General features: G+C 56.8%; 9 protein-coding genes across 9 annotated transcripts; 5 read left to right on the top strand and 4 right to left on the bottom strand.

Moving 5' to 3' along the window:
• Nucleotides 1-256: 256 nt before the first annotated feature.
• B0I36DRAFT_367436 (transcription factor TFIID-domain-containing protein) lies at nt 257-1,137 on the top strand (the record flags this gene model as incomplete). Its single annotated transcript, XM_046159464.1, has 3 exons — nt 257-489; nt 564-651; nt 706-1,137. The coding sequence occupies 3 exons, from the start codon at nt 257-259 to the stop codon at nt 1,135-1,137; spliced, it is 753 nt and encodes a 250-aa protein (XP_046007170.1).
• Nucleotides 1,138-3,093: 1,956 nt separating this feature from the next.
• Nucleotides 3,094-4,680, bottom strand: B0I36DRAFT_367435 (FAD dependent oxidoreductase; the record flags this gene model as incomplete). Its single annotated transcript, XM_046159463.1, has 1 exon — nt 3,094-4,680. One exon carries the CDS (start codon nt 4,678-4,680, stop codon nt 3,094-3,096), a length of 1,587 nt encoding a protein of 528 aa, XP_046007169.1.
• Nucleotides 4,681-5,525: 845 nt separating this feature from the next.
• On the top strand, nt 5,526-7,988 carry B0I36DRAFT_252117 (uncharacterized protein; the record flags this gene model as incomplete). The annotated part of the gene is made up of 2 exons (XM_046150661.1): nt 5,526-5,873; nt 5,985-7,988. 2 exons carry the CDS (start codon nt 5,526-5,528, stop codon nt 7,986-7,988), a joined length of 2,352 nt encoding a protein of 783 aa, XP_046007168.1.
• Nucleotides 7,989-8,177: 189 nt separating this feature from the next.
• Nucleotides 8,178-9,159, bottom strand: B0I36DRAFT_27417 (uncharacterized protein). Its single transcript, XM_046151343.1, has one exon. It carries the CDS (start codon nt 9,053-9,055, stop codon nt 8,366-8,368), a length of 690 nt encoding a protein of 229 aa, XP_046007167.1. The 5' UTR covers nt 9,056-9,159; the 3' UTR covers nt 8,178-8,365.
• Nucleotides 9,160-10,127: 968 nt separating this feature from the next.
• B0I36DRAFT_27420 (uncharacterized protein) lies at nt 10,128-11,965 on the top strand. The gene is made up of 3 exons (XM_046151344.1): nt 10,128-10,170; nt 10,314-10,614; nt 10,715-11,965. The coding sequence occupies exons 2-3, from the start codon at nt 10,431-10,433 to the stop codon at nt 11,773-11,775; spliced, it is 1,245 nt and encodes a 414-aa protein (XP_046007166.1). The 5' UTR covers nt 10,128-10,170; nt 10,314-10,430; the 3' UTR covers nt 11,776-11,965.
• B0I36DRAFT_27423 (uncharacterized protein) lies at nt 11,917-13,747 on the bottom strand. The gene is made up of 2 exons (XM_046151346.1): nt 12,088-13,747; nt 11,917-11,990 (listed from the first exon to the last, which is right to left on the bottom strand). The coding sequence occupies exon 1, from the start codon at nt 13,574-13,576 to the stop codon at nt 12,155-12,157; it is 1,422 nt and encodes a 473-aa protein (XP_046007165.1). The 5' UTR covers nt 13,577-13,747; the 3' UTR covers nt 11,917-11,990; nt 12,088-12,154.
• A 155-nt stretch (nt 13,748-13,902) lies between these two features.
• Nucleotides 13,903-15,184, top strand: B0I36DRAFT_27409 (uncharacterized protein). The gene is made up of 2 exons (XM_046151341.1): nt 13,903-14,103; nt 14,154-15,184. Exons 1-2 carry the CDS (start codon nt 14,098-14,100, stop codon nt 15,045-15,047), a joined length of 900 nt encoding a protein of 299 aa, XP_046007164.1. The 5' UTR covers nt 13,903-14,097; the 3' UTR covers nt 15,048-15,184.
• A 919-nt stretch (nt 15,185-16,103) lies between these two features.
• B0I36DRAFT_387769 (uncharacterized protein) lies at nt 16,104-17,325 on the top strand (the record flags this gene model as incomplete). The annotated part of the gene is made up of 1 exon (XM_046161204.1): nt 16,104-17,325. Exon 1 carries the CDS (start codon nt 16,267-16,269, stop codon nt 17,323-17,325), a length of 1,059 nt encoding a protein of 352 aa, XP_046007163.1. The 5' UTR covers nt 16,104-16,266.
• A 93-nt stretch (nt 17,326-17,418) lies between these two features.
• On the bottom strand, nt 17,419-20,320 carry B0I36DRAFT_333532 (pectate lyase superfamily protein-domain-containing protein). The gene is made up of 4 exons (XM_046155235.1): nt 20,139-20,320; nt 19,921-20,069; nt 17,987-19,844; nt 17,419-17,922 (listed from the first exon to the last, which is right to left on the bottom strand). Exons 1-4 carry the CDS (start codon nt 20,215-20,217, stop codon nt 17,723-17,725), a joined length of 2,286 nt encoding a protein of 761 aa, XP_046007162.1. The 5' UTR covers nt 20,218-20,320; the 3' UTR covers nt 17,419-17,722.
• Between the last annotated feature and the right edge of the window lie 74 nt (nt 20,321-20,394).

Raw genomic sequence — 20,394 nt, 5'->3', positions numbered from 1 at the left:
CTTGTTCATCTCCTTCACACATCTATCATGTAAGAGGGATATCCTTCCTCAGCCCACCATCCACTGCCGTGCCCACCACCCAACAGACGGTTTTGTTTGATGGGTGTGGTTGCCTTTCGAGGCGCCAGCCATCCCATTGCCTGTGGCAAAACTAGAGCCACGCTTTCCGTCCTTTATAAAGACAATATTCTAACGCCGCACCTTGCAGTCCACACTTGACAGTTTCCAATCCTCAGGGAATCACAAGTGCGAAATCATGGAGCCTATCCAGACTCACCCGTCGACCGCGGCTCAGGCAAAGGCCTTCACGGCTGCTGGTTCCTTGTCGTTCCCCGGCGCTGCTGGCGAGCTCACTCCTCCGTCCAACGGTTCGCAACTGCCTAACGGCAGTGCTGCCAATGGCGCAACTGTCAACGGCGGGAGCCCTGCGACCCCAGCTGCGACGCCTGCCGCCACGCAGGGTGGCAGTGGTCTGACACCAACCTTGCAGTATGTATAATCTCGTGATACACTCTTTGAGTTGAGTTGCGTAGACCTCTTGAGGCTCACACTGCACTTTCAAGAAATATCGTTGCCACGGTCAATCTCGATTGCCGTTTGGACCTCAAGACGATTGCCTTGCACGCTCGCAACGCTGAGTACAACCCCAAGGTAAGAGCTACCAGAGCGCCTTGTGTCAAGGGCTGGGTCTGACGAGTTGCTTAGCGTTTCGCCGCCGTCATCATGCGTATCCGTGAGCCCAAGACGACGGCTCTCATCTTCGCGTCCGGCAAGATGGTCGTCACTGGTGCCAAATCTGAGGATGACTCGAAGCTTGCCAGCCGCAAGTACGCTCGCATCATCCAGAAACTCGGCTTCAATGCCAAGTTCACCGACTTCAAGATCCAGAACATTGTCGGCAGCTGCGACATCAAGTTCCCCATCCGCCTCGAGGGTTTGGCTTCGCGCCACCACAACTTCAGTTCTTACGAACCCGAGTTGTTCCCTGGTCTCATTTACCGCATGATCAAACCGAAGATTGTCCTTCTGATCTTCGTCAGCGGCAAAATCGTTCTCACTGGTGCCAAAGTCAGGGAGGAGATCTACCAGGCCTTCGAGATGATCTACCCCGTTCTCCAAGATTTCCGCAAGGTCTAGGCATTGTATTGGCCCGTGGCTCGCGCAACACGAATCGCCCGACTCACTTTGAATCGTCACCTGCGTCAATGTCCGTGCGTAAGGTTACGATACAAAGTTCGCGCATTTCATGACTTAACGACCACAACTTCACTTCCTCGCCTGTTCGGGAGATCATTCTGCACTCGCTTCCGCGTTGCGTTTTGAGCCCTCGGCAGGCTTGTACACTTTGATTTCTTTTCACCAAAATTACTGCATTGCACTGGCGTTAACAAATGGATGGGACGATACACATAATGTGTGCCTGACGAGGAGTCGTTATGTCTGATGATCACTCCTCAGTCAATGAGCACGCTCTTCATAGATTGCATGACTGCATTCTTCGGCGGCATGAGCGCTGGACGAGGATGCCGTCTTAATTCAGTTTGGGGTTGTTCCCCGGCGTGGTCAGTTGGTGACACGTCACATCACTATCATCAAGTCTTGGCCACGACAACACGACGTCGGTGTCCCACCGGCTAGAGTTGTGACAGATGTCAACCCGTGATAGGGGCATCTATCCGCATTTTGTCTGGATTACCAGACAATGCTGGCGAAAGCACTTCCCAAGGAAGGGACGCTGAGTACTCCCTGAGATTGCTCTTTTGCGATTCTCGCATTTGAGAGGAGACCAGACCTTTACCTTTTGGTTTGGGGATGAGGTTGGGAGCTGAGTTGATTGGTAAAGAGGTCTACTTATAAGACACTCGCGCCGCTGGCATCGACTAAGGTTTTTAGTCTAGATACAAATTCCACCGTGCGCATCTTTTGACCGCTCTCATCAAACCTATTCTTGCCTGTCTCTCTAAGATTTGTGACTGGGTCCAATATCATGTTGTGCCCGTGAAGACAATATCGCGAAGTGGGCCAGGAAATCACGGCTGAGGGTACCGTCGTGCTGGACATCTTCGTGCGTCCTGATTCAATCCAGGCAAGGGCGATTCATGGGATGCTTTATCATTAAGAGCACAATGAGACCAGTGATGTGAGGGATTCCTCAAGATCTTCCTAGTTTTGCTGGGAGAAAAAGGCTGTAAACATAGGGGGATTACGAAGATAAAGGAAATTCACAAATGTGTATGACTGGATATTCTGTTTGCCTTTTTGCCTGCTTGCTTGTCGCTCCTCACCCCAGAGCAGCAAGGAAACCCCCCAAAAAACCCTGAGCAATAAACAAGGCGAGAAAACAAACGAGACTTGGGTACAGTCAACTCCACGTCATGCTCCTCATCTGGTGGTGGGAGGAACAAAACGTTCCGCATCCGCCTCCCTTAACAGCCACTAGCTTGATCTCATGGGCAGAAACAGTCGTAGATACTCAGAGACAGAGAAGAGGGGGAGGGAGGGCACACACCTTCACCTATCGGAGCACCCAGCCCATGCAAAGGACGGACGCGCAACAACAACGAGCAAATGGAACTCACGTTGGTCTCAGGCTGAGAGCATCGGGGAGCTTACCTACCTCACGGTCTCGGCATGTGCTCGTCGCAGGGTAAAGTTCACCCTTTTCGGTGCTCATGGCTATCTGACTAATAGCGATGATTTTTTTTATTTTTTTTGAGAACTCGCGGTCCTCCTGAAGTTTCCAAGACTGCAGTAGTCCATGACTCAACAGAAACGCACCGTATGAAGGACCCATGCTTCCGCCCATGCTTACCTGTGCTTCGTAGTGAGCATCTCTTCAATTGCTAGTCATCGTCGTCCACGAATGGCATCAGATTTTCCATATGGACGAGCCAGACCAAGCACGCCTATGTTTCAACTCACTGACCTTCACCACGGATCTTTTGGCACTGCTGGTGTCGAGACAGATGATGTTTTAAGCATTCCAAGTGTAGCACTTATACATAAAATTTCTTCTTTCTGTTTTATGGCTATATTGTTGGTGGTTCATTGCTACATGCTCGTAGGATGGCATTATATCTAAGCACCCAGACATTACGACGCAGCCTTGTCGCCTTCCTCGGGCGCGACTGCCGGAGCTCGTGAAAGCTCATCAGCAAGGATTTGCCCAGGCACACCACCACGACTGCCGTCCTCGGTTATGATGGTGCGCTCTGCATCGCCATCACCGAGACCCTGGACGCCGCGCCAGCGCCACTTGTCTGCAAACTCGGCCGGATACTGCCCCTTGAGACAGCTGACAACCTTTGCACCGAGAATAGGGAGGAACTTGAACGCGTGCCCGCTGCCGCCGGTTGCGACAAACAAACCGGAGTAGGATGGGTGGTAGTCGATGATCCAATCACCAGAGGGTGTGTCGGTGTACCAGCACAAGCGAGTCTCGGAAAATGGCCGCGTCTCCGTGTCAGCCATCCAAGGGAGAAATTTCTTGAGCGCAGCGCGCAACCCTGCTTCAGCTTCTGGGGGAAGACTTGATGTCGTCGGCGTGACCGGAGGGTGTGTCAGATGTGTTCGCGGCTTGGAGACCTTGACTGTTCCAGAAGCCGTACCGGTTGGCGTGCTTGGTGCTTTCGCCGAGGCTGAATCAGTGCTCTTTGTGGTTGTCGACGTACTGGACTTGGTGATTTGGTCCAGTGTGGTCGCAGCTGACTTGTCAGCCATGCCGAGAGGTGTGGGCACCTCGGTAGGGTTCAGATAGCCGTAGCTGTGCCGCGCGATCTTGAGGACACGATCGCGTGGCGGGATGATGAAATATCCCGTTGAGAAGTTGAGCAAGACAGGGATGTCGTTGAGCCTGGCCTGTTCCTCCTCAGTAATGTCGAGATATGCCACAATCTGCCCCGTGGCGACAGCCTGGCCCTGCAGGTCCAGGAGCGACGGTGTCCAAGCGCCAGTTGCGACGATGGTGAGGTCCGCAGACAGCTTAGTCCCGTCCTCAAGAATAGCGCCACTCACTCGAGGCTTGTTGTCGAGGACGCCTGGAAGCGCAAAGATTGGCTTCTTTACATCGAGTCGTTCGGCAGTGCCGTTGATGAAGCGTACCCTGCCAGTCGCGACCACTTTCTCATAAAGCCAGCGCATGCTCTTGGTGGCATCTGCCCAGCCACTGGCATCGTTGAGGTATCCCCAGTCGCCAAAGGTACCACCGGCAGCAGTCATCGCACGCAGCTGTCCGGCATGGTAACCCACTCGCACACTCTTTGGCCCGCGACCACCTTCTGCATTCGCTAGAGCCATGGCATTGATCCAACTCTTCTGCGTGTAGCCGAGCCCTGGGGTGCCGTCCTTGTTGGCGACAAGGAAAAGACCCGACTCGGTGTACCGACCCTCGCCGCCTAGTTCGTGCGGTTCTTGCTTGCGCCAGTGGTGCGCAGCCTCGGCAGCGAGCCGCGCATAGGCGGGGTCGGCATAGTCGGCGCGAATGATGCGAGACGAGTCTATGCTGGATGCATCACGGGCAGGGAAGACACCGGGCTCGGGAGAGCGATCGAGGATCGTGATGGAAGTCTTGGCGAACTCGCGCTGCTCAGTCAAGTACAGCGCTGTGCTGAGCCCGAAGACGCCGCTGCCGATGATGAGGATGCTGTTCGGCGGGCGGAAAGGCGCGTGCGGGTGGCTCATGGCGGGGTTTTGAGAACTGCAGCTGGTTCAGGGCGTCGGCACAGTGCGTATGTGGGCTATCAGTCCACGTGTGTTGCTTAAGTGCGCACCGAGGATAGGTCTTGCCAGTACTGGTCAATCGAGGGCGGCGTGCGCGAGCAAGAGTTGTGACGAGGTGCGAAGCACAACGTTCAGAGCTGCCGCCTGCTCTGGAGCGCGGCCAGCGGCGGTTCTGGACTTCTGCAGGTCCCGACGTCGGCGCCGAGCCAGCTGCCATCGCGGGCCAGTGGCACCTTATCGCCAACAACCTTTGCGATAATACGCACCCAGGATGGAAGTTATTGGCCTGACGCTCTGCCACTGCGCTCTCAAACATATCCGACGCGCCATGTGCAAAAATAAGTCGCCGCGTCAATGCCGATCGAGACGGCTTGCGCCGATTTCGACCCGGCCGACAGCAAGCGATTGACGTTGTCCGGGAACCAAATTGTGTCGTCGCCTCACAGGGAGAGGTAAGAAACCACCTTCGGTGCGTCAAAGAGACTAGGATAGCTTAGCAGCCAACTTCAAGACGTCGTTCGGATGCCACTGGTATGTTTGAATCTGGGGGAAGGGTGAGCACGCCGTCTTGCCTGCCCTGGTTGCCATCATCTTGTGTTGGAGCATGACGGCTGGAAGTGGGTCCCACCCTAGGTTGATCCTTCCAACTGTTCGCATCATGTACTTCGCAGATTAAACCGGCAGCATCAATTACTCCAGAGCCACTGCTACCACGACAGCCAGCTTCAGCACGCGTGGAGCTTCCTGGCCATGCTTGGCGCTCGGTCGCCAGAATTCCATTGAGGCTCTCGCGAACGCGCGCCATCATGTCCGCAAACAAACCCCCGACAGGTTTCCCCAACGTTGAGGCCAAGCTGCAGACAGCTTCCAAACAATCCGCATTCGAGAAGCAAAAACAGGAGGCAGAGGCGAAGCGCAAACGCGAGGCTGAGGAGACAGCTGCCGTTTACGAGAGCTTTGTCAAGAGCTTTGACAACGACGACGACGACGACGACCCTCTCAACCAGTTTACGCGATCACGCGGCTCACAACATGGAACACCCTACGGTCGTGGCGGCAGCGCGCTCGGAGGGGGCGCGGCAAGACGGCATTTTGGCGCCAGCATGGGCAGCACTGCCGGCTCGATGAAGAGCGGCCCTGGCTCTCTAGGTCCCGTGTCGACACCAAGGAGCGGCCCCGGATCTCTGGGCCCAATTCCAAACTCGGTCCATCGGCGACGAGAATACGACGGGCCTTCACGAGGAGGATACACATCTTCCCGCGAGAAAGAGAAGGGGGTCGACAGAGCTCACGATGGATACCGTGCTGTTGGGCGCGCCGGGTTTGAAGATGCAGACCTTACATCCACACCCACAAAATCCGTCAACCAAGCCTTCGACGTCAGCGATGACGAAGCTGAAAGCGCCCGGATTCGTGATCAGGCAGAGGAGAAGGCGGTCGCCAAGCCTACGTTGCGTTTAGCAAGTCTCCCTCTTGGCACATCACCGGCTTTCGTCAAAGCGCTGCTACCCTCGGATCTCGCTGTAGAGAACGTTAAGATCCTCCCGCCCACAGCTCAATCTGTCAACACCGAAAAGAGATCTTTCACAGCCATTGTGACAGTGTCAAAGGAGACACCAGCAGCGGATCTGGACTCCGCGGTCAGCGCATTGCAAAACCGCTACCTTGGCTACGGATTCTATTTGACGATACACCGTCATTTGTCCTCAGCGGTATCGACTGCTGCCGCGGCATCTAACCTATCCTCCTCGGCAGCTGCATCACACCCATTCGGTGCCAAGCCCGTCCCACAGATGGGAGATAGGAACACAAGATCGTACCAGCACGGCGGCCGCCGGGGCTATGCTCCGCCCACCTCGTACGGGCCAGGAGGGCCCATAGCCAAGACAATCCTGCACGTTCCGATACAAGCACCGCGCGATGTAAAGCAGGTAGCCCTGATCCACAAGGTGGTTGAGGCGGTGCTAGAACATGGTCCCGAGTTTGAGGCACTACTCATGTCTCGCCCAGAAGTTCAAAAGGACGAACAGTGGGCGTGGATCTGGGATGCCCGGAGCGAAGGTGGCGTGTGGTACAGGTGGCGCCTGTGGGAAATTGTGACCGGTCTTAACACCAGACGGAGCAAGTCAGGCAATTTCGTCCCGGTGTTTGAGGACAGCCATGCGTGGAAGCTGCCCGAAAAACCTCTGCTGTATGAGTACACGACGTCTATCGACGAGTTCGTTTCCGATCCAGAGTACAACTCATCCGAAGACGACGAATCCGAGAACGAAGGCACCAAACCAGGGGAGAAGGCTGAGGAACCAATAACGTATCTGAACCCTCTTGACAAAGCCAAGTTGACGCATCTCCTCACCCGACTCCCAACGAGTCTTACCCGCATTCGCAAAGGCGACATTGCCAGAATCACGGCGTTTGCCATCACACATTCGAGCCGTGGCGCAGATGAAGTCACCAGTTTGATCGTATCTAATATTGTGAACCCGCTTGCATTGACCGTCCCTGCATCAGAACGGATCAAGAGCCACAACGACGATGCGGAAGATCTTGGCCGATCTGCCGAGGAGACCACGGCCAAAGCAGCGGAGGCACAAGACCGTAGCGGAGCCAGTCTCGTTGCTCTCTATGTCGTCAGTGACATCCTCTCATCTTCGGCAACAAGTGGCGTGCGGCATGCTTGGCGCTTTCGTCAGCTGTTCGAGCATGCGCTCAAGCGTCACAAAGTCTTTGAGGTCTTGGGACTCATGGCGGACAGGAATGACTGGGGACGTCTCAGGGCTGACAAGTGGAAGCGAAGCATTGGATTGGTCCTGGATCTCTGGGAAGGCTGGTCTGCCTTTCCAATCGAGAGCCAGCGTTTCTTCGTCGACACGTTCGAGAATCCGCCATCGGCCCGGCGGGAAGAATCAGTAGAGGCACAAGTGAAGAAGTCGAAAAAGTGGAAGACAGTTGAAGCGGGCGCTGCGCCTGCGGCTGACAGTGGAGGATTCAAACCTTTGCCAGCGTCAGATGTTGTAGATGACACCATGGATGACGAAGAAGACGACATGTACGGTTCGGAGATGGACACAGATATTGACGGGGTGCCCATGGACGAGGACAAGGACGGCAGTGAGGGAGATGGAGAACCTATGGACGAGGACAAGGCACAGATCGAGACAACGTTGACAGCCGCCGAGAAGGATCCTGTGCCACCGGAGGAGGCACCTAGGCCACGAAAGCGCTTGACAGCAGCCGATATGTTTGCAGATTCCGATACATCAGACTGAGGTGTATCTGCTGGTGTATCCAAGTCAATACGACTAGGTGACCTGCAGGGACCAATCACAAACCATGCCAACCGGAAGGCATGTTCTTGCTCTCCAGGGACATCAAACAGAGCGGATGCAGAAATTCTCTTGCTATGCACCCGATGGACCTTCTCGATCTTGTTCGAGAGTTGTGCAGGCTGTTTCTATTCGCGGTGGCTGCGGACTAAGCAATGTCTCGACTCCTCGACGCGGCTACTCTTGGGGCCAGAAGTTCACTAAGCTTATATGCGAACGGGCTGGGACCTCCTCGTCTTGATCCGCAGACCTGCACACTCTTGGGGGCGAAAAGGTGGCTGCCGCTTGAAACAATCTAGTTTGGCGAGCTAGACTGCAAACTAGGTATGGTCCGAGGTGGCTCCCTGAACGATCGACGGAGACGACAGGGGCTGGGCGGGGGGTTCGTGGAGGCTAGAGGTGGTCGGAGAAAGTCTGATTGTCCAACGAGGACTGTGGCCCGACAAGTCTCGATAAGGACGCTCGATTGCCAGCGTCGATTTGGATGGAATACGAGGAGTCTCTTGACCCGACGAGCCTGACCCTGATGAATACGCGGACACGTAGAGCTGGAAGCGTCTGCAACTGCGCGCCAATCGGGGACCCTGCAGCCGCGTTGGGCTTAACGATCTGGACCCTGCTTTGTGCCAAGCCGGCGCGGGAGCATGTGAAGGCGGAAAGCGGACGGGGAGTTGCTTGGAGGCGCAACCATCCATCCATGGAGCACGACACGCCCAAGAACCTTCACCCAGGCAGGCCAGGGGATTCTGATGGCGCGGCTGTCGGACTAGGACGCGCAAGGGGTCACATGTTTCACTGCGACAACCCGTGTGAGCAGGCAGTTGTGTTGCCCGTGGGGGAGCTGGACATTTGAGGTGGCTCGGGTGCATGCCCAGAACAGCCCCGCCCTCACGTTTCGTTCGGCCGGGCTGCTTACATAAAAACATGCTCAACTCTGGCATCCCATCCCACCTTGACGAAACAGGCTGCTCGCTCGCACGCAGGTCGAATGTTTCCGCGCCCTCTCCCATGGCCACGATCGCCCTCCATTGCCCCGACTGTACTGTCAAGGCTCGGCTGCTCACTGACCTCGAGCCCGGGTCGTCTTTGTTTGACACGGTTGTCCTAGCCCGGATTCAGCAGCCCGTGCGGCAACAAGGTTACTTACTCAACAACAACACAAACCACAAGCCCCCATCTTTGGGATTTTGTCCTGAATCAGTATCCCCAATCCTGTCTCACATGTGTCGCTTCGAGCCACGCTCCTTCCGGTCCAGTCCGTCCGCTTGGTCCTCAATCTTCGTCACCCACAAATCCGGTCTCCCGTCTAGGTCTGCGCCAGGACCTCCTGCCCTACGGCGCCGTGGCCAGTGCCGTGGTGCTGCTCCGGTTTTACCTTGTTGGCTTTGAGCTCGGATTTCGTTCCGATCTTCGCAAAGCACCGCACGACCGCGTCTGACTGTCCGCCTCCGGCAACCTCCGCCCATCTACAACTCTTCCAGCCCGTGTGGCCATCACCATCTCGCCGTGCCGAGACTAGGCGGGCCCCGTGGACCCTTGGATATCACAGCTGCACATGCAGCAAGCTCTTTTTTCTGGCCATCCAGGACAGCATCTTCAGCGTCGTTGCCGAGGTTTCCGGGCGAGCTCGAGCCAGTCCCCTGGGCCAGATCAGTTTTCATAAGACATCAAGTGCTGACGGGCCTGACGCAAAACATTGGGTTGGCTCGGACAGGACTTTTACAGGCTACCATTAGGACGACCACAACCTAATGAAACCTTCTGCATGCTGCCAAAAGGTTCCGGATTTTTGTGCAGTTCACCAATTTTGTCTCCCAGGGCAGATCTGCACTGAGGCGCAGACGCAACCTGCAGCCCGACCCGTTCCCCTGGGTACGGGTACGACACCAACCCTCGACTGCGACAAGAATTTCGCCAATTAAATTTGCAGCCGCGCTCGGCAAACTGCTTCACTCAGGCCGGCCTGCTGCTTGTCGCGGGAATACAGAACACCAGCTGCCACGTTTGTGATACGGAGTACCACCGTCCGACTGGCTATTACGACCACTACTACAACCTGAAGTATTTGGAGAAGTACTTCCTCCCACAACAGAATGCCTGTGATTAATGGAGTGAAGATGGCCTGGTATGTTCTGCAAATCTACATGAGATACTTCTGTTTCCCTTTCCCCCCCAGAAACCAACCCGTCCCTGCTCAAAGAGACTACTACCGCTCGTCTGGCTGCACCTATGAAGCAACCCATCACTGATAAGGTCGCCTCCTGCTAGTGCGCCATGCATACGTGGGCATCGCTCAACGAAATGTGCACATCATGATCGTGTCATGATCGCGGTAAAGAAGCCTGGACGACCGCTGAGCACTTGCCCACATGCTCCTGGGATCCAATGTGGCTGTGGAGGCGTTCAAGCCGCGATTCCAATCCAACATCATGGCTGCCGTCCTCCGGCCACAGAACAAGCGGCCCATCAGGGGGTCACCGTGAAGAAGGAAGATGGTGTAGCAGAGACCGGCATTCATTCACCCACAAGGACAGCCCACCGGGTCAAGAAGCTCAAAAGCAATGGACATGTTCGTAATCAGTCTATCGATCCAACTGCTCTGGAGCGAATGAACCCGAGCTCTCTCAACATTATGCCGTCGCCCAGCATATCCTCATTTTCTTCGATAGATCATACCATTGGTAGTGTACCAACGACAAACGGGTCTCCACTGTCTCCGCAAACTTCAGCGTCGCCCGCCCAGAAACATCCCGAGTTTCCTGATGAGACGTCAAACACGGCACAAAAGGAAAACACCGCAAGCCCCCCGGCTGCTGGGTCGTGCTGCAGCTCGAGAAAGCAGACGGCGCCGGCGACGCCGAATGGGAGCCATAGTCCTATGCAGGGCGACCGTAACACCATATCTTCAGAAAGCACGCATCCGGCTCCGAAGAACGGCTCGTACAAACAACCGATGAGTAGTGGAGGTGGGTGCTGTTCGAATAAAGCTCGAGGACCAGCACAATTACCGCAAGCACCTTTGCCTGATCTTCAACCAGCGCTCCTGCCTGGTTACCAGCAGCAAATCCAACAGCTCAACCAGGCGCAGCCAGCGGTCTATATCCAGAACCCTGGAAATGGCGTAGCATTCTGGCAGGGACAAATGCCACCGCAAATGCCGACACAGGCCAACGGATACGTGTATATGAACGGCATCGCTCCACAGTACCCTCCGACGTACCAAGTCTATCCACCAGTCACCGTGGTGGGCGCGTACCCCGTGATGGCCGGACTCACCGCTGAGCAGAACCGGCAGATCAACAGTATCTTGGGCCGGCCTATGCAATGCCAATGCGGCGATGTCTGCGAGTGTCTTGGCTGTATCGATCATCCATTCAACACCGTGACGAGGGACTATGTCGCATCTGCTATCAATGTGGCAGACTGGACCAAGAATGGGGACGAAGATGTGGATGGGTCTACGGAAGATATGCACAGCTCCGAGGCATCAAGCGCGATGCCGTCCCCGGCTGGCGACCCACTGCTGGAGCAGATGCTGCCGCACCCAGAAATGCAGCAGACGGTATCTTCGGACTATCTTGTCTTCAACTACAGCTACGGCTGTCTGGGCGAGCCAGAGCACTGCCCGTGCGGGGACGATTGTGCCTGTGTAGGGTGCACAATCCATGGAGGGAGCAGTAATGGCAATAATGCAAATGGCGGGATCAATTTGGGAAGTCATCCGGCATGAAGGAAAAACAAATGTGAATGAGAGGTGGATGGAGACAACGTAAGCGACGTCATGCATCATGTTTTTTTTTCATGCGATGCCGCCGCAGGTTATTTAATCCTGCATAGATACCCCCCTTTTATGAATTTGAGACGGAGTGAACAACCCCCCTGCTGCTACTGCCGCCGGTTCATCAGATTCCTTCTTGGACTGGCCTATTTACTTATGGCGATCATCTATACCTAAAAAGTATTTAGCCACAGAGATCCATCTGAGACCATCTCGGATGTTCTTTTCAAAGTAGGACTGGCTCCCCTCGTGATAAACACAGACCTAGTGCCACAAAACCGTAGCTTTGCGTTCTCAACGCCAGGCCCCCTTTTCCTTCTTCTGGACCAGATTACCCGAACCGCTGCCGCGCAAGCTCCCTCAGGACCGCCATCGTCTTGTCCTCCTTGTCCTTGTAGCTCTGCAGCCTCTCCTCGCGCTCCGCCTCCCTCGCACGCGCCTCCTCCTCGCGCCGGATCTCGCGCTCGGTCTTGCGCCGCTGCTCTGCGGCCTTTTGCCTCTTGAGCTCGGCAATGTCGTCGGCACCGCCGCCGCCGCCGTCTCCGCCGCCCATGAGGTCCCGGTCGTCGACCTCGGCCGTGGGGGAGGCGTCGCGGAACGAGCGCATCTTGTCGTTGACCTCGCGCCTCTTCTCGAGCCTGCGCTCGCGGGAGCCCGGGTCCGCGCGCGGGACCAGGTCCTCGAGGCGCTCCTTCTGGAGCACCCGGTCCGCCCTGCGGTCGGCGCGGAGCTGGGCCACCGCGTCAGCGCGCGACTGCTCGTCGGCCTCGGCGACGAGCTCCCGGCGCAGGGCGAGGTCTTGGAGGTTTGGCATGCTCGGGGCGGCGGCCTGGTGTTGGGTTCTTTGGGATCGGCCGGTGCTGTTGGTGCCGGTACCTGGTAGGGTTGGGCCGTAGTCTTCGTCGTTGTCGTCGTCGTCGTCGGCATTACTATCATTGAGGGCGGAATGGGATTGTCTGTCGTGCGGCTGTCCCGGGCTGCCCTCTGTATGTCCGCTGCTCGAGCCCCGGTGGTTCAGAGGAGCCCCAGATTCCTCCCTTGAGCCCTGTCCGCGTCGAGACGACTCCCCGTGTTCATGCCGCGGCTCGTCTCGCCGACTCTTGCCGCCATTGGAGTCATGTCCCCCACCTCCAAGGCCTGCCCCGCCGACGCCGCCGCCGGCAGCAGCGATTTCCGCCATCACGGCGCGGTCCTCGAGCACGGCGGTGGCGAAAACGTCCGGGTCGTACCACCCGCTCGCGAGCTCGGCGCTGTTCCACTTGCCCACGAAGCTCTTCCAGCGGCCCCGGATCTCCCGCTCGTCCATGCTGTACATGTCGCGCTGCTTCTGCACGTCGAGGTACCGCGCCAGAATGGGACGGAACTGCTCCAGGTCCGTCTTGTACAGGAGGGGGCGGGCGCCGTAGGGAAGCTCGGGTGCGGAGGCAGCAGTGGCGGGCTTCTTGGAGGGCTTTGAATGCCGATGGTGGTGGTGGTGGTGGCGGTCGCTTCTATCGTGGTCGGTGCGTTCGCCGCCGCGATGGCGGGAGCGTGGGCGGCTCTCACGATCGTGCCGGGAGCCTCTGTCATGGCGGTGGGTGCGACTCTCGCCTTCGCGGTGATCTACAGAGCCTTGTCTAGACGTAGCACGGCGTTTGGCGTCGCGGTGGTAGTCGTCCTCGCGCGACCGTTTCGAGGGTGAGGCGGGAACGGGCGACATGGGCGATCGTGAGCGTGCGCCGTGGCGAGCATCCCTCGTCGTGCTGCTGCTCATTGTGTCGGGCGGGACGGTTGCATTGGCGTGTGTCGCTCGTGGAGGCTCTGGAGTCGACCGTTTGCGCTAGGTGCTTTCGTCGTATGTCATTGCGCAACAAGGCAGTGCAAGGTACGGGTCGATCTCCAACTGTTCGTTACTGGCTAGTAACTAGAGTAAATATGTATGGACGGAGGCTGTGCTCCACCCTTTGAGGCCTGGGGATTGTGGAGTGACATGCCAGATCATGATTACATAATCAAACATCAGCCCTGGTTGATTGTCTTATCAGACCCTGGATGCTATTCCAGTGGGGGAGGGGCAGTCTCGAGAATTGTCTGTCGACAGAGCTCGTAATGAATAGCCATTCCTCGAGGGCGTAAGGCCATGTTAGACTTACATCATGGCCGAGTCCCTGCTGGGATGCATCTTCTACCTATGAAAGCATAAGAATTTTGACTATGGTCACAGATGGGAGCAACCAGCTCCGGCAGCCGCTCGAAAGTAGAACATAGTGGGGCGTGCATTTTTTTGTAAATTCCATGGAGGTACGTAACAGTCTTGATTAGCAACATTTGCTAGGCACTAATATCACCAGAACACACAAATCATTTCAGGCAGGTCGGGAGTCCAGGCATATTTCCAGCCAGCGGCGGGCAGATATCATTTACTCATCATGGAGGACGCCAATGGCCTGTTCGACGATCCGGAGGGGTACTACCCGCCCACGCCGCCTCCTCAGGTGACGTCGCATGTCATGAAGTCCGGCAAGACCATCACGCTGCACACCGTCGGCCAGAGTGCTCTGGATGCCCACCATGTGTGGAACGGCAGCCGCGTCATCTCAGACTACTTTGAGACGCACCTCGACGAGATCCAGGGCCGCACCGTGCTCGAGCTCGGCGCCGGGGCGGGCCTGGCCAGCATCTCGGCCGCCATCCTGGGAGCAGCAAAGGTCGTCGTAACGGATTTCCCCGACGCGGACCTCATCGTGAACTTGAAGAAGAACATCCTCGGGTGCGAGTTCATCCCTGGGATCACCCCGACCTCGTTCAATGACGACGGCGGCGACGACAACGGGACATCCAGCGCGGGACGAGTGATCGACGTGGACGGCTTCGTCTGGGGTGCCAACCCGGACCACCTGCTTAAGCGGCTCCAGCCAGGCCATGGTGACAAGTTCGACGTGCTCATCCTGGCCGATCTGCTGTTCAGACATTCGGAGCACGGCAAGCTGGTCAAGACGGTCGAGGAGACCATGAGCACCAAGCCAGGCAGCACGGCGTACGTGGTGTTTACAAGCTACCGGCCGTGGCTGCAGGAGCGCGACTTGGGATTTTTCGACGTCGCGAGAGAGCGTGGCTTTGTGGTCGACAAGTTTCTCGAGGTCAAGATGGACAAAGTCCTGTTCGAGGAGGACCCGGGCGATGAGGAGGTGCGCAAAACGGTGACCGGATGGACGCTGCGCTGGCCAGCGGACAAGTGCACTTAAAGGACCAGAGCAGTGGGTATTGGCAAGGCCGACTGTCGTGACAATCACTGCGAAGTGTCCTTTGGCACAAACGGGACACGAAGCTCAACAGGCTTCTCTAAGAGACCGTTGAGCATATCCTCGTCTCATGGAAGAAGATGTCGGCCCAATACTTCGCCACAACGCAGGATATTCTTCACGAAGTGAAAAGGAGCCATAGCGAAGGGTGCTGGCGGAGAATATCGCAAGTGAGGGAACCAGCGCAATGGCGTGTGGGATGGTCCAGAAGACTGAATGAACGAGGGCAAACCCTGCTGCTCTCGAGAGACGCAAGCTAGAAAGAGACGCGTGGACACACGTAGCTCAGCTCTGACAGGCCATTCCACAAGCAATTCTTGTGGAAAGGACAAACGATCAGTCGCCATGATGGCTAGTCATGCGTGGTGCTCGACACTGGCCACGAGAGCAACAGCCGCTCACCTCCACGATTCGATTGACACGGGTCACAACGACGACGTGGCTGGTAGTACGAGGGCTGCTCTCTTGGCGAGATGTCACAAATGCGAACAAGGTCTGGGGTCCACATCTTGGATTAGTTCCAAATGCCCGAGCTGGGCTACACCACGACGATAATTAGCATAGCAATCCAGTGGCACAAATATCATGTGGTATTCTCCACACATGTCAGAGAGCAAGCAGGTCCTTTGGGCGTCGATAGTGTCACAAGTCGGCCCGTCAAGGGGGTACTTGAGCTAGAGGTCGACAGAAGGAATCCAGAATTCCCCGCAGCCCCCACTTATACACAAAATACACAAAAAGTCCACACCACGTACAACTCGGCGAGTAGTTGGGCCTGGAGAAGCGCGTCTCAAGTCAATCACTGATGATGTAGACATGGTATGGGATGTGACACAAAAACAAGCCAGTGTGAGCATGCATGCAGTAAGACGACCAAAACTGGGAGACCCAGGTATCTTGCTGCTCTAAGCGACGGAACCCCTCCTGCCCGCTCTCCTCCAAGTTCCCCGCTCCGAGCCGGCGGCCCTCTGTCGAGCTCCACCCTCCTCCGCCCTCCGTGTGCCCACGTCCCCCGCACCGGCGCCGGTGCTCCTACCATCATTCACTCACTCACTCAAGTGCCCGCTACATCGTGGCACGCGACCACTCTCGGATCTTTTACGAAGCCATTTTTCACTCTTTAAAGCAGAATATAGAGGACACACCTGCGAAATCACCGACAATGGCAGACTCTCGCCCAGGTCACATACCCTCCCCCGCCGCGCTCCGCGCGTCCCTCCGCAGGGACGGCTTCGTCATCATCCGCTCCATCCTACCGCCCGCACAGCTCGCGGCGCTGCACGCGGCCGCGCGGCGGACGACCGCCCTCGCCCGGGCGGGCGGGTGGCCCCACGTGCGCACCGTCGGCAAGCAGTTCCCGCCGTGGACCTTCGACCCGGAAGCCGGCATCTGGGGCGTCCAGGGGCTGATGGACCCGGCCCTTGGGCCGGAGAGCCGCGTCTTTGCGCGGGGCTACTTCTCGGATGAGATCCTGGGTGTGGTCAAGGCTCTGCTTGGTTCTGATGATGATGATGATGATGATAACGACGACGACAGTCTGGTCCTCGAGCTGTACAACCTCCTCGTGAACCCGCCCACGCCCTTCGCCCTGCGCTGGCACCGCGACGACATCCCCGCCACCGCCACCACAGAGGAGGAAGAAGCCCGCCTCCTCCACAACCGCACGCCTTCTTCCTCCTCCAGACAGCAGCAGCAGCAGCCGTTGTACAGCCACACGCAGTACAACCTCGCCCTCTGCGACGCGGACGCCAGCCTCGTCGTGGTCCCGGGCTCGCACGCCCGCGCCCGGACGCAGGCCGAGCGCGACGCGGACCCCTTTGCGGAGCATCTACCGGGCCAGCTGGTGGTGCAGCTCGGCGCGGGGGACGTCGTGTTTTACGACAACAACATCCTGCACCGCGGGGTCTACGAGGATGTCGCGCGCGAGCGGATGGCGCTGCACGGGAGCGTGGGCCATGTCAGGGCTGGCAAGGCGAGGGCCAGGAATGTCCTGCAGCATGGTGTCAGGGACTGGGTCGAGGGCGTCGATTTTGACGAGGTCTTTGCTGCTGGCCTTGCTGGTGGTGATGAGGCCAGTGATGCTTGGTATGATCAGCTGCAAGGCGAGGCGGAGAGGAAGGCATGGAAGGAGAGGCAGAAGGCCAGGGCGGAGAAGATGCGTGAGAAGCTTGTCAAGCTGGGCAGAGAGAGCGGCGATGTCGGATATTCTTTGACGGGTTAGTGTCTGCACACTTATGGTCATGAAGATGGTGCGGACTGCTGCTCACTTTCATTCAAGTAGGTGGTGAGGCATTGAGCATGAGGAGAGAGCGGCTGCATTTTCACCAGATTGCATTTGACAATGGTGCTATGAATAGGGCTATATACATGTGTAGTCCATTTGTGCAAAGTCTATGTTCGTGAAAGTAAGGGCAGGCTCTGCTGAGGTTCCTGCAAGTATGTACGGGAAAACATTTCGTAAAGGGTGGTCATCCACGACCACCCAAATTTGACGTGACTTATATGTCGTTCATCCAAGTCAAAGCTGGACAAATGCCAAGGGGAAAGATCACGTGAGTGCCCTGTCCGGACTCTGAGCATGACCAAGACTAGCTTGCTCGATGTCAAGTTGACATAGGTTAACCACTGCGGTACATGATGACGTTGGAGGCATATGTGTTGAAGTTGTCCGAGTTCTTGGTCAGGCTCTTGCCGTCCCTGTTGATCATCGACTCGGTGCCGATGACGCTGAGGTCGAAAATGTTGACATTCTTGATCGACCCCTCAAGGGACACCATGCGAGACTGGCAGTTGGCGCCGTTGGCAATGCTGTTGCAGACTGCAGTTGAGGTACGGTTAGTAACAGTCCCCAGTGTGTCTGTCAGGTGGGTGATTGAACTTACAGGTGTTGTAGTTGTTGAAGAAAGAGTACAAACCGGCGCCATAGATGAAGATGTCGGACGAGTCAATAATGCGCAAACCCCAGGAGTTGGCGCAGTTGCCGCTGACACCCTGGCATGAAGTCGCAAAGTCAGGGTCCCTCAGCGAAGTGTTGACCGTGAACGGCTGGATGGCGTTGGGCAGAGGCTGGTAGTAAGGGGTCTCGGTCTGGAGCATGCTGGCAAAGATATTCTTGGTGCCCGCGAACTGGTAGTTGTACAGATGGAAGTGCTCAGCCGCGCCTCCAACAAGCCAGAAGGAACCAGTGGTGGACTCGATGAAGATACCACGACCAGCAAAGATGGTAATCTGGGCGTTGGTTGCATCCTCAATATCGTGGTCGGCGACCCAGATCCAGGTGTTCTCCATGTACAGACCAGAAGACTGCTTGGTAGCATGGACCGCCATGTAAGCAGCAATGCACTTGGGGTCAATGTTGGCGGAGCCAACAACCTTGGCGCACTGCGGAATCATGAACTCGGAGCCGGAGAAGCCGCCGATACGGGTGTGGAAGTCCCAGAAGCCAGACGGGTTGCCGGCAGGTGCGACAAGGTTGTACTCGACCAAAATGGCGCCAGCAGCGGGGCCCTTGGTAGAAACAATGAAGTCGGAGAACTCGACACGGCCCGCGACACCAGACTGGCTACCAATCTTGAACACAGGCTTGGGAGCACTCTGGTCCTGGAAGAAGCTGCCAGATCCCAGAATGACGGGATAGGTCTCACCCACGATTCTAGTGCCAGCGGGAATGTTGACCGTGCTCTTGACGACGTAGAGACCATAGTCGAGGTAGACAACCTTGTTGCTCGCCGCGGCCTGTGTAATCACGGCTTGGATGGCAGCAGTGTCATCACTGACACCATCACCCTTGGCGCCAGCAGAGCGAGCACTGAGGAAGTCGCCAGCCCCAAGGTTCTCGTACTGGGGCTTTGACTTCTGGTAGTACACGTTACCGTTCATCAAGGCAGCGGGTCTCGTGTTGGGCTGGATGGTGCCCTGAAGCTCAGTGGCCCCTGCCGTACCGAGGACTTGGTGACCCTGACCCCATCCAGCGATGGTGGTGGTGCCACCAGCAAGGATAGTACCGCTGGGTCCGCTGATGCCAGTGCCGACGTTGTTGAATTTGATATTCTCCATGATGATGGAACCCTGAGTGTCAGGCTTGCCGCTCGGGGTATAGCTCGACTGAATGAATGTCTTGGTGTTGCTGATGGTGGAGTCCAGGAGGGTGACCGAGCCGACGTCCGAGTTGGCCATCTTGATACCAACGTCACTGTTGTTGATCTCCAGACCGATGTACGTCCAGCCCCAGTTCCACATCTGAGTGATGGCAGTCTTGCAGTTGTTGAACTTGAAGTTGCGCATGGTGTACTGCTGGTTGCCCATGCTGGCGCAGGACTCGCCACCCTGGAAGGTAAGGTCGGCCATGAAGCCACCAGAGCCTTCCTCGATGAAGAGACCAACGTGCACGACGTCTGCGGTGGCCGGCATGACAAAGGCAAGGTTGTACAAGCTGGTGGCCTGGGAAGTGGGCCAGTGCATACCAGTGGCCGCGGTGCGTGGGGGGATGTTGGTGGTGTCGATGACAAAGTTGCGGACCTCGCGGAAGAAGACGTTAACCGGTACCCAGTTGGGCTTCTCAGTGTAGTATGGGTTGCCATCAATGAGACCAAAGCCAGCAAAGTTGGCTGTGGCCTTGAGCACGGGTCTGTTCGTGGGGTCACCGATCATCTTGGTATAGTAAGGGGTCACGATCGAGGACGAGATCATGTAGGTTCCCGGGGGGAAGTAGACGACAGCGGGAGTCTCGGTTTTGGAAGCCTGAAGAACTTTTGTCAGATCTAGCGCCAGTGGAAAACAGACTTGTGCCTATTCATCTGTACGTGTTGTGACTTACACATCCTTGCAAGCAGCGGTTGTTGGGAGTGTTCATGGCACGCCTGATGGCCTCAGTATCATCGGTAATGCCATCACCCTTGGCGCCAAAGTCCTTGACGTTACGGAACACCTGGTAATTGGCACCTCCAAAGGGGGCCAAGCCTTGGTCTAAAAGTGTGGATTGCGGTTAGTACCGTGGGCGCCGAGATGATGCGAAGCGCAAAAGTATCAACTCACGCTTGATATCCGCCATCCAGTAGGCCTGTGCCCCAAGGGCCAGGCTCATGAGAGCCGTAAGCATATGTTGAAACTTCATGGCTGCAGCAACTGACGTGTTTGCCAGAGGAGAGTGTGGGACATTTCGCTGCTCGAACTACCAGGACCACGGGACCCGTCGGCTACTTATAGACAGCTAGCCATGAAGCTGCCATGAGTTGAGGTGACATGGACCACATGTCCGGTCCATGTCACCCGCCAAGCTCCTGAGCGCTGG

Source organism: Microdochium trichocladiopsis (genome assembly GCF_020744255.1).
Source record: "Microdochium trichocladiopsis strain MPI-CAGE-CH-0230 chromosome Unknown B0I36scaffold_10, whole genome shotgun sequence".
Lineage (NCBI taxonomy): Eukaryota > Fungi > Ascomycota > Sordariomycetes > Xylariales > Microdochiaceae > Microdochium > Microdochium trichocladiopsis.
Note: the sequence above shows the minus strand (reverse complement) of the source record. Positions and strands in the feature narration are given on the sequence as shown.